The sequence below is a fragment of the Phyllostomus hastatus genome, unplaced genomic scaffold (assembly GCF_019186645.2).
Source record: "Phyllostomus hastatus isolate PE091 unplaced genomic scaffold, TTU_PhHast_1.1 phas_contig_137, whole genome shotgun sequence".
Taxonomy (NCBI): Eukaryota; Metazoa; Chordata; class Mammalia; order Chiroptera; family Phyllostomidae; genus Phyllostomus; species Phyllostomus hastatus.
Window position 1 is genome coordinate 10,598,183 of NW_025333583.1, and position 12,784 is coordinate 10,610,966.

General features: G+C 41.4%; 1 protein-coding gene across 3 annotated transcripts in view; it reads left to right on the forward strand.

The window, feature by feature from the left end:
• PECR (peroxisomal trans-2-enoyl-CoA reductase) overlaps positions 1-12,784 on the forward strand; it is a 39,675-nt gene that overhangs the window by 4,454 nt on the left and 22,437 nt on the right. For all 3 annotated transcript variants that reach the window (XM_045853204.1, XM_045853196.1, XM_045853187.1), the window contains exons 2-4: positions 5,836-5,969; positions 6,315-6,480; positions 9,455-9,536. In XM_045853204.1, coding sequence (XP_045709160.1) covers positions 5,836-5,969; positions 6,315-6,480; positions 9,455-9,536 — 382 coding nt within the window. The remainder of the gene's footprint in view (positions 1-5,835; positions 5,970-6,314; positions 6,481-9,454; positions 9,537-12,784) is intronic.

A 12,784-nucleotide genomic window follows, 5' to 3' on the forward strand; every position in this document is an offset into this window, starting at 1 on the left:
AAAAACTTATTTGAACAAGTACTGAAGGAGAACTTCCCCAACCTGCCAAAGGAAATAAACTTTCAGGAAGTCCAGGAAGCTCAGAGAGTCCCAAAGAAGTTGGACCCAAGGAAGCACACACCAAGACACATCATAATTACATTATCCAAGATTAAAGATGATGAGAGAATCCTAAAAGCAGCAAGAGAAAAGGAGAGAGTTGCCTACAAAGGAGTTCCCATTAGATTATCAGCTGATTTTCAAAAGAAATCATGCAGGCAAGAAGGGGCTGGAAAGAAGTATTGCAAGTCATGAAAGACCTGCATCCCAGATCACTCCATCCAGCAAAGCTTTCATTTAGAATGGAAGGGCAGATAAAGTGCTTCTCAGATAAGGTCAAGTTAAAGGATTTCATCATCACCAAGCCCTTATTATGTGAAATGTTAAAGGGACTTATCTAAAAAATAGAAGAAGATCAAAACTATGAACAATAAAATGACAATAAACTCACAACTATCAACAACTGAACCTAAAACAAAAACAAAAACAAACTTAGCAAACAACTAGAAAAGGAATAGAATCACAGAAATGGAGATCACATGGAGGGCTATCAGCAGGGAAGCTGAGGGGAGGGAATGGGGTAAAGGTACAGGGAATAAGAAGCATAAATGGTAGGTAGAAAATAGACAGGAGGAGGTTAAGAATAGTATAGGAAATGTAAAAGCCAAAGAATTTATATGTATAACTCGTGGACATGAACTAAGGAGGGGGAATGTGGGTGTGCAGGGTGGAGAGGAATAAATGGGGCAAAAATAGGACAACTGTAATAGCATAATCAAAAAATATATTTAAAAATAAATAAAATCTTTACATAAAGAAGTTGAACTTTTAGACATGTTTTTAAAAATGCTGATTATTGTGTTGTCTTACAGAATTAAATGATCTTGACTATTCCTTGTTCTGAAAGGATGTTAAAAGTCCCACCTCACAAGAGCAGGATGTAATGAAAAGGACTGGAACCTCTTTGTTAGACAGATGCTGTCAGACAAGGAGTGACAATTGCATCAAGGAATACTGGAGATTATTCAGGTTGAATTCAAGTCAATTCCTCTTCTTCATCCTTAAGTTAATCACCCTCTGTCTGTGACTTCAGCAGAAATTAGGTACAGTGGAAAAAATTAAAGTAAGAAATCTTAAGGCAAGACAGCACTTTTTTCTTCTTCTAGTGACTAAGCTTGATACAGTCTCAACCGACCAATAACCAATTTTGAGTTCGGACCAGCCTTTGTGGTTCTTATTGTTATTATAAGATGCCCTTCAGTAATAGTATGTTTATTGGTTTTGGAAAGAGAGGAAGAGAGGTAGAGAGAGAGGGAGAAACATCAATTCAAGAGAGAAACATCGATTGGTATCTTCCATATGCACCCAACCAGGTAAGGAACCCACAACTCAGGCATGTGCCTTGACCAGGAATTGAACTAGTGACCTTTCAGTGTGTAGGTGTGCCATTAAGGGGCACGTATGAGATTGTGACCACTTAATTTGGAGGTTTGGATTAGCAGACAATAAAAACCCCAAGTCGAATATGAATAACTAAGCACTTTATTAAACAAGAGCAAAGTGAAAGCAAGAATCAAGATCGTACATCACCAGACGGGAGTTCACCAACACCCAAACATAGATGCTGGGGAATCCTGGAGACTGCATTCAGGCTCCAACTGGGAAAGTTCAAGCAAAGTGTCCTCTCAGGTGAGATTCCGAAGTCTCACTTTGGTGGCTATGGTTGAATGCGTTTTAGACAAAAGTGGCTATGCACCCAGGACCTTCTGTGACTTGACTAACCAACATGTCCCTCTGGGAGGAGAGCCAGTGCTCCTTGAAGGGACAGTTAAATATCAAAAGCACTTATCTCCCGAGGAGAAGGGTCAGCTCTCCTTGGGAAAGAGCACACCTGCCTATATTTTATTCTTATAATAAAGGTCATGACTTGGGCATAAACAAGGAGGATTCTCAATGTCCCTTTAATCCATCAGTAGAACAGTGCCCAACCACCTGAGCCACATGGGCCAGGGCAAAGCTTAGTATTTTCATTTAAGGAAAATACTGGTGGAAGCGTCAATATCCCCATGGGCAGCTATTCCTCTTTTAACTCCATTTACATCCGTTCTGATTTCACTTGCAGGGTTAGTTTTTATTTCTTTGAGTACTCTGGGATCAGCCACACCCTTCCTCTTTTTATCTTTCTCTTTCAACCACTCCTTTTTGTGAAATGTCGCATGGGTTTATCACTGAGAGACAAGGAGGCAACACAATTGCATATTTTTCTGTCTGTGTGTGACCTGAAGTTCGATGCAGAGCAACCAGTCACTGACAGACATCGAAAGAAGTGACATAACTAGTCACTGTTCATGATGTACATTTCTTATTCTCATGGTGATTTGTGGATTGAAGAGCTAGCAGTGAGGTTTGTATATCATGCAGTATCTCTCAGTTAATACACCATAGTAACAGAAATTTGAACCATATTGGTGGGGAACTGGTGTTATTTAATAAGCTGAAGTAACTGATGTGTGTGTGTGGGGGGGGGGGCCGGGGGGGGGCGGGGCTCTACCAGCAGAGCTCCCCCTGGCTGCCGTGGATGGAAATAATTCTACCAAAACATGATCTGCTTGGGGAGGAAGGCTGACCAGTCTCTCTCAGAGGAGAAAGGTGTTTAGCCTCTCTCTCAATGGGCTTTTATTGAGTTTAGCTTGCATAGGGATGCATATCACAAAAAGGAGGTATGGTTTACAGGTAACATTACTGGGATCACAGGGGTTCATTTGAGTCAGGGTCTGGTAGGGTGACACCAATCGGCTGTAAAACCTTGGGAAACAAATTTATTTTGTACTTGGACCCTTAACATTTGAATTGAGGACATTCTTAGCAAAGCAGGTTTCACAGGATTTATGCATTCTTTGGCCTGATCACCCCTCACTGGGAACTGCTGGTTCAGGCATAGGGCTGCATGCTTCCCTTTGGCATTGTATCAGGCCCGAATCAGGCAGGGGGAGCAAGGCAGCCAAGAGATTAGGAGACTTTTTACAGATAGAATGAGGACGCAAGCTATGATAAAGCCGAGGAAAGACGGTTTTTCCCCCCTTCTCCACAGTGCCCTAAGTCCTTCCCTGGTGGCCTCTTCGTGATCGTACCTGTCTTAGGTTGTTTCTCCCTTGAGGAATCTTACCCAACATTGGCTGACCAGTCATCTGCCCAGGGCTAACCAGTCATTTGCCTGAGGCTAACCAGTCATCTGCCCAAGGCTAACCAGTCATCTGCCCGAGGCTAAGCAGGGTGAAGTAAGTGGGGTAGGGGCTATGCCCCTGCCGTGAGGGTAAGTTTTGTCTCCTTAGTGGCTTATGGTCCCAAGGTCCCCTAACCATGGGGCCTTTTCACCTGTTGGCAGGGTTACAGCCTCTGAAACCAGGCAGGACATTTCCCAACAAGTACACATTACAGCTGAGCAAAACAAGGACTTCCTGTCCTTGTGTTTCACCCCTCCCGGCTCTCATGTTGCTGTTCTCATTTATTTTATTTTTATATATATTATACATATCACAATCCATTGCTATCATTTTTACTTTAAACAATCAACACTTTTTGAAAAGATTTGAGTAGAAACAAGGAAAGTCTTTATATTTATGACCATAATTACCATTTCTGGTTCTCTCCTGTAGATTTAGGTTTCCGTCTGGTAGTTTTGTCTTTCTAGCTCAAAGTACTTCTTCTAATTCTTTTTGTAGTGCAGGTCTGGTTTAATGATGTCTTCTAGCTATTATTTATGTGAACAAGTCTTTATTTTGCCATCATTTTTGAAAGCTGTTTTCACTGGGTCAAGATGTCCAGATGCATAAACCCCACTGTACCCACTTTTGCCCTGAAGTACTTTTGTAGCCGAGGTCCTTATGATTTTAATGCCCCTAGTATTTTTTGATAGCTAGAATTAAATAATTTAATTCTTCATTAGGATTTAGGCATAGGCTTTAACTAAATGTTTTGATTGCTTTCATTGTTATGTAGTTTATTGTCAAAGATTAAGAAAGTATTTTAGTCGTGTTCTGATGGGCTGCCTGTAAAGCAAATTTTAGAAATGTTTAAAAGACACTTTGCTTTTCCCAGCCAAGCAGCTCAGTTTATTAGAGCGTCATCCTGATGCACCACGATTGCCAGTTCAATCCCCTGCTAGGGTACGTACAAGAGCCAACCAATGAATGCATACGTATATAGAACAACAAATTGATGTTTCTCTCTCTTCCCCTTCCTCTCTTTCTCTAAAATCAATAAATAAAAATTGTTTTAAAAGACACTTTGCTTGAGATAATAGGAAAATAATCGGTAGTTAAGGATAAAACAATGATAGCATAAACAATAGTGATAGTTTCAAGATATCTGGGTTCTGCTTTTTGCTCTTAAAGATAAGGTCACGGACACACAATTAAGAGATATTTTGTAGAATCTTGGCTTTTCATCCCCATACCTCTTGTTCTCTCAATATAATTTTGTGTTGTTAATACACTGTTTGTCAAGCAAGAGAAGATAGCTCCAGGGCCATACAGTGTCTGATACAAAACAGTGTTGTTTGTGACTACAGCAACTTGGACTTATCTCTGAGTTCCCTGAAACTACCCCTCCCTTGCTCCCGAGCCACATGAAAACTTCCTAATTTTGCTTTTTGAGAGGTCTTGCTCTTCTGTCCCCTCGCTTTGGCTAATTCGCATGCATAAACCTCTCTTTACATCCAAGCACTGCTGTCTCGATGTTTTGGCCTACAAGGACATCAGGCACATGAACCTCAGTTTTGGTGCGTAGTTCAGCAACCCTTTCCAGACAGTCTATTGTCTTCTGGCTTTTAATTTTTTTCTCTTTATCGGTGTCTTATTTAATGATATCACTAGTGTCCTTTCTGGCTGTGTTTTCAATAATTGACTTTTCTCCTCATTATGGCTTGTATTATTTGCTCCTTTGCATGGCTGGTAGTTTTTTGTTGCATGCCATGCATTTTGATGTTGCCTTGTAGTTTACTTGTTCTTTCTATATTCTTATAAATATTCTTGAGCTTTGCTCTGTGATGCAGTTAATTTGCTTGGAAACAGTTTGATACTTTAAAAAGAGGATGGTTTAATGTTAATCATTGACTTGAATAGTCTTTAGGGCTAATTTTGCTGCATTACTGAGGCTGTAGCCTTCTGAGTACATTACCCCATTACCCCGTGAAAGGCTTTTCCTGATGGGAACACTATTTCCAGTGCTACGTGAATGTCAGGTTGTTTTCCCTCTTCTCATTTTGGGTCATTTATTCCCCAGTCTCCGATAGTTTCCTCACTGACATGCTCTGATCTGTGTGCAGCTAAAGACTTGAGGAGCTCTCTGCAGATTTCTGGAGTTCTCTCTCTCTGTACCTCTTTTCCCTCTATGACCTGTGCAATCTAGTCATCTTGGCCACCCCAGACTTCTAGCTTCATCTCTTCCACCCAGGACACTGCTGGGCTCTGAATAGGTGCCTTCTGCTTGCAGCAGCCAATCACTCTCTCCAGGCAGCAGCTGGAATAATCATAGAGCTCACTGTGCTTATGTCCACTCTCTGAGATTACTATCCAATGCTGCCTCATGTCCAATGCCTGTTTTTAATATAGTTTGTACAGGTTTTCAGTGGTTTGGGGCTGGAGAATAAACTCAGTTCCTGTTACTCCATCTAGGCCAGAAGCCCTAATTCATCTTTTTTACAGGAACACATGAAATACTTGCTAAACACTTTTTGTGGAATTTGGGCAACAAATGAAAGCATATTTACTTGTTCATTGGCTGTGTTCTCCTCAGGCTGTCATGTGGTCATTGCATCCCGTAAGTTTGATGTATTAAAATCTACTGCTGATGAACTGAAGGCCCAGCTGTCTGCCACCCACCAGTCTCAAATCACCCCTATAAAATGCAACATCCGAAACGTAGAGGAGGTAATGGAAATATATCTATATCATTATTCATTTTTAATTTATCATAGTGGTTCCTAAACCTGACTGTGCTTCATGTTTTCCTGTTAGCCATCTGAGATGAAATTCACAAGAAGCAGAGCCTGTGAAGGAGATTCTTTTCCTGATGATTTATTGAGCATGTCACCTCCTGAGAAGGAGAGGAAGGGAAGCGAGATTATAAATTTAGCTTTATGATCTGTGGGTACGGCAGTGTTCAGAGTTACCATCCACAGTGAGACACTATAAGCTGTCCTGGAGCAAACCATGTAGCAGTCCAAGTAGCAAATTAGGGTGATTAACCAATTTACTTTTAATGGTTTTCTCTAGGTAAATGATTTGGTCAAATCCACCTTGGATATTTATGGGAGGATCGATTTTTTGGTGAACAATGGAGGAGGCCAGTTCCTGGCTCCTGCAGAGGACATCAGTTCGAAGGGGTGGCACTCCGTGGTCGACACCAACCTGTCGGGCACCTTCAACATGTGCAAAGCAGGCAAGCGTGATCAGTAACCCCAAATGCAGTGTGTCTTTGTTTAACCATCATAGGTAATCCCGAAAGAGAAAATGCTGGGGGCTGAGAAAGCTCCATGTCATCAACATTCACTGCCCTGAGTCACTCCCGTACCGCACGGGCTTCTAAATGGCTACGCTTTGGGAGAGTAACTTGGCAATGTTTATCAAATATGAGTATCCTTTGATCATTTTATTTTTAGGAATTATGATAAAATGATTAAGGATCTATACAAAGATACTGCTACCAAGTTGTTCATAAAATTCAAGAAAGCTGAAACACATTGTTTTTAAGAGGTAAATCTATTAAATCTGTTATAGGGACCTGTTAATTCAGGAAGGTCTTTAGGAAGAATACCAGACAAAGTCCACGTTCTTTCAATGACTAATTAGCATGACATAGCCTTTGGATTACAGCTTATGTTTTAATCATTGAAATGTTTATACTATCCAAAGCAATCTATAGATTTAATGTAATTCCTATCAAAATACCAATGGCATCGTTCACAGAACTAGAACAAATAATCCAGAATTTATATGGAACCACAGAAGACCCCGAATATCCACACCAATTTTGAGACGAGAACAAAGTTGTTCTTACATTCTCATAAAGTAGGTTTTATGCTACCTGATATCAAACTATACAAGTGTATTGTAATCAAAATAGGGTACTACTGGCATAAAGACAGACACATAGATCAATGCTAGAGAGCCCAGAAATAAATCCATACCTGTAAGGTCAGCTAACATATGGAGAGGGAGGCAAGAACATACAATAGGGTAAGGATAGTCAAGTCAATAAATGATGTTGGGAAAATTGGACAGGTACATGCAAAAAAAGTGAAACTAGACTACTTAAATGTAGGGCTCAAAAGCTTAAAAATCCTGGAGGAAATCATAGGCAGTAAAACACCAGACATTTCTCTTAGCAGTATTTTTTTCTAATATATTCTCTTGGGTAAGAGAAGCAAAAGAAAAAATAAACAAATGGGAAACATTTGTTTCATCAAACTAAAAAGTTTTTGTCCAGCAAAGGGAACTGTCAATGAAATGAAAAGACAAGATATTAAATGGAAGAACATACTCACCAATGATACATTTGATAAGGGTTGAATATCCAAAATTTATAAAGAACTCAAACAACTCAATATCAAAAAAAGCAAACAATCCAATTAAAAAATGGTCAGGGGACCTGAACAGACATTTCTCCAAAGAGGACATACAGCAGGCCAATAGACATATGAAAATATGCTTAACACCACTAGTCATCAGAGAAATTCAAAATAAAGCCACAATGAAATATCACCTTACACTTGTCGTAATGGCCAGCTGTCATCTGTAAATCAATGAATAAGTGCTGGCGAGGATGCGGAGAAAAAGGAGCCCTCGTGTACTACTGGTGGGAATGCAGGCTGGTGCACCACTGTGGGAAAAGTATGGGGTTGCCTCAGAAAATGGAACTGCCTTATGACCTAGGAATTCTACTTCTGGGCAGTTATCCGAAGAAACCCAAAACACTAATTTGCAAGAATATATGCACCCCTATATTGTTCACAGTGTTATTTACAATAGTCAAGCAATGGAAGCCGCCCAAGTGCCCATTAACAGACTAGTGGTTAAAAAAGCGCTGGTACATATATACAACGGGTATTACTCAACCATAAAAAAAATGAAAACTTACCATTTGCATAGCATGGATGGACCTAGACTGTATTATGCTAAATGTAGTAAGTCAGTCAGAAAAAGACAAATAGCATATGATTTTACTTATACGTGGAACCTAAAGAACAAAATAGTTGAACAAAATCGAAAGAGACTTAACAGACACGGAGAACAGACTGATGGTTGCCAATGGGGAGGGAAGTTGCAGGGACTGTGTGTAAAGGGCAAAGCATTAAGAATTAAAAAAACGGTTGTTACAAAATAGTCACAGGATGTAAAGTACATCATATTGATTGTAGTCAATCATATTGTAACAAGTACATATGATGTCAGGTGAGTCCTTGACATACACGGGAAACTCTGTGTCAGGTACGTGACTGTCTAACCACTGTGCTGTAGACCTGAGACGAAGACAAAATAATATTGAATGTAAAGTGTAATTGAAAAAAAAAGGTTATGTTGCATTGGCAGTGAAAGTAAACTCCTGATGTTGGGTTAACTCAGAGGTTTTCTTATAAACTCTCCAAGACATTTTTATGATGCACAGCTAGAACAAGTATGATTCTGAGCCAAAGGATCTTTAACATGGGGTAGGCTATATATTATTAGTATCTCTAAGTCAAAACTCTTGAACCAGGGGTGTCCAATCTTTTGGTGCCTCTGGGTCACACTGGAAGAAGAGTTGTCTTGGCCCACACATTAAGTACACCAACACTAATGAACACAAAAAGAGTCTCATATCGTTTAAAGTAAATTTATAGTTTGGTGTTGGGCCGCATTGTCAGCCATCCTGAACCACATGCAGCCCATGGGATGTACAGCTCTGTGACATTCCCAGGCTTAATTTTTATCTAACTAGCAATAGAAAGCTCTCTATCAGTTGTGACGCAGGCTTGGGTGCTCTTGTGTAAAAACCTAGAAAAAACCCCAGGAGATTAAATAAGTCAGTGACGGGGTTCAGAGTAGGCCTCCCCAGTATGTGCTGGGTTAGCATGAGTATTAGCCAGGGGATGGGTTTGGCTCAGAGGGGCACAGAGTAACTTTTTGGGGGTGACAGAAATGTTTTAAAACTGGATTTTGTTGATGGTTGCACAATTCTTTATATTTTTAAATTACTAAATTGTATACAAGGTAGCTGAATTTTATGATATGTAAATTGTACCTAAACCAGGCTTTTTATTAAAAAATGTAAATTTAAATTTAGCATGTATCACAGAAGCGGCATGCCGGAGCAGGGGGTCAGAGAAAAGTAAGGGAACTGTGCACTATGATGGTCATTTGTCTGTTTCTTGCAGTTTACAACTCTTGGATGAAAGAACATGGAGGATCTATTGTCAACATCACCATGCTTAGTAAAAATGGATTTCCAGGAGCTGCGTAAGCATTTTTATGTATTTTTTTCTTGTATGTCAAAGGTTCAGAAATAGCCACAGTCAATCAATTTATCACAGAAATAGGAGTTAGTAAAAATTTACTTACACCAAAAAGACTTTGCACACTGAGAGCACTCCAGCCAAAACATGGAATGAGGCTCAGAGATACATTGTTGTACAGTGAGAGAGCAGTGACTGTTTATTCTTCATACTGATTGGTTACAGTGTTTGCATTTTAAGCGGTTACCTCATATACACCGAAATCATTAATCCTTTAATGACTTGTGATCTCAATACTTAGCATTTTGCTTATTTGAACTGTTTTATTTTTTATTTTTTTTATTTTTTATTTTTAGAGAGGGAAGGGAGGGAGAGAGAGAGAGAGAGAAACATCAATGTGCGGTTGCTGGGGGTCATGGCCTGCAACCCAGGCATGTACCCTGACTGGGAATCAAACCTGCGACACTTTGGTTCGCAGCCCGCGCTCAATCCACTGAGCTATGCCAGCCAGGGCTTATTTGAACTTTAAAAATATAGTTCTGATGAGTTTCAAGGTGGTCGTGGAGTAGATGGATTTTGAATGCACCTCCTCCAAGGACCAGTCTGGAAATACAACTAAACAACTTTCGCCCTGAAAAACCAGCTAAAGACGTGCTGAAGAGGAATCTTGTAACCAAGGGTTTGTAGAAGAAGCCATGAGACTGATAGGAAGGGCAGTGATATGAAAAGGGCTGGCCCCACTCCCACGGGCAGACAGGGGCTGAGGTGCTGGAGGGATTACTCAGCTGTGGGTGGTTGCCCCCGAGAAGTGGAAGCATAAACCCCAAGCCAGGCTCTTCAGCCCAGAGCACCAGAGCCAGGAACAGGCATGCTAAGCAGCACGATTTCTGTTTCCAAGGAGATGTGGAGTCTGCTGAAGTCACAGGCATACTCTTAAAGGGCAAATGCACAAAATTTTGCTTGCAACCACTCACCCTTGGCTCCGGCCAAGGGAAAGTGGTACAGACTAGAGTTGCCTGAGGAGAGTTTAGGGATTGTGGCTCTGGGGGGCAGCCATGGGGATCCAGGTGCTGAGTCATACTCAGATACCCCAGTAGCCCTTTTCCCTGGGAGGAGCAATGTCCTCCGAGCAGCAAGAGGAAAGCAATTACCCCACCCCCTGGAACACCTCTCTCTTCACTAGGTGGATCTTAAGCTTGGCTGAGGAGTCAGCAGCATACGACAGGGTGTAGAAGTCTGGGCAGATTCAAGGGGTGTCAGTGACTGACTTAGAGCAGGGCTGTTGCCCCAACTTTCCTGTGAACCTGACTGGCACTTCCCCCTCATGGATGGTCCAATGGAAACACCGTCCAGGCATCTAGTAGACCAACCTCTGGGCTCTGTAGGCCTCACTCACGTGATTACTAGGGGCTCTGCCCTGCCAAGGTTAGGGCAAAATCTGGGATAGACTCAGTCATGTGGCCATGGTGTGAGGTACCACACCTACCACCTTTCCCAATGTCTGAATGGCACCTCCCCCTCTAGTGACTGAGCCTAATAGGCAGCCACCCAGCAGAGGCAGATGGAGGCAGATCCCCTGGTGCCTTGGGGCATTTGCTGGCCTGCCCCCTTGCCAAGTGCTGGCAAAAAGCCAACCGAGAAAATGCATGGAGCCGTTGGGAGGCTTAATATGCCTTTATTCTGGGATGGGGCAATCCACTCACACCACAAGCTGCGTGTCACTGTGTGTCCCCACATGTTGCACAGCAGGAAGTCCCAACTTCCTTATATACTACATGCACACAAAGCCAGCAGGGTGCCAAGATGTTATACAACAGAGCTTCATTCGGCACATGCAAACCCACGCAAGGCTATGGGAACAGTTTATCGGACCCAGTCTCAAGGCTGTGGGAACACTACTTATCAGGCCCCTTCTGAAGGTTATGGGAGACCGCTTCCCTTAGTTACCCAGACCTCTGGGTGAGGGATCCAGACTTACTCCTTTTACCCTACACAACACATCCAAAAGGGAAACTAATTAGCCACTAAACCCTGCTGAGGCAAATACTGCTTTTTTCTCTTTTAATTTTTAGCTTCTTCCTGTTCTCTTTCTTTATTTTCACCCTTTTCTTTTTCTGTGTTCTTACTCTTTTTTTCATTGCTTTCTTTCTTTATTTTTATATACTTTCATTTTTTTTTATTTTAAATTTGACTTAATGATTTTTTTTAGTTTCTTTATTTTCATTCTTTTTTTTTTTTCTTGGCCGGCATCTGCACAGCAGCTCGCACATCATGGTTGGGTGATTGGGGCTGAGCCTCACAGTCACCCTGAAAGTCCATCTCATGCATGAACAGGCCAATAGCAATCAAGACCGAATTACAACAGGAAAGGCCACATAACCCACACAGGACACATTCCTAGAGCCCCCAGCTCAGGACATCAAGGATATTTCACCGCTAGGTCCCACAGGACACTTACTATGTAAGGCCACCCCATGAAGACTGGGAGTCCAAGATCTATCTAATACATAGAGACAAATAGAAAAAAAAACAGCCAAAATGGGAATGCAAAGAAACAGGCCCCAAATGAAAGAACAGGAGGAATCTCCAGAAAAAAAAGCAAAATGAAATGAAGGCAAGCAACCTATCAGCTATAGAGTCAAAGTAATGATTGTAAGGTTGCTCAAGGAAATTAGCCAGAACTACAACAATATGAAAAAGGGCATAGAAGCCATGAAAAAGTACCAGTTGGAAATGAAGAACACCATATCTTATTACATCAAGAATGTGCTGGAAGGAATAAAAACAGGTTATGTGAAGCAGAGGATCGAATCAGTGATTTGGAAGAAGAGGTAAGAAAAAAGGATTAAAAAGAAGGAGGATAGTTTAAGGGAACATTGGGACAGCGTGAAGCATAATAACATCCACATCGTAGGGATATCAGGAGGGGAAGAGAGACGGCAAGGGATCAAGAATAATTTGAAGAATAATTACTGAAAACTTCCCTACCTGGGGGAAGATAAAAGACACATCAGTCCAGGAACACAGAGATTCCCAAACAACGTGAACCCTAAGAGGCCCACGCCAAGACAGGTCATAATTAAAATGGGAAAGGTTAGAAGAAAAGAACGAATCTTAAAAACAGCCAGAGGGAAGCAGTTAGTTACCTACAAGACTGTCATGTGATCTCCCGACTGAAACATTCCAGGCCAAGAGGAACTGCCGCAAAATACTCAAAGTGATGATAAAATATTACAGCCCAGAATACTTTAC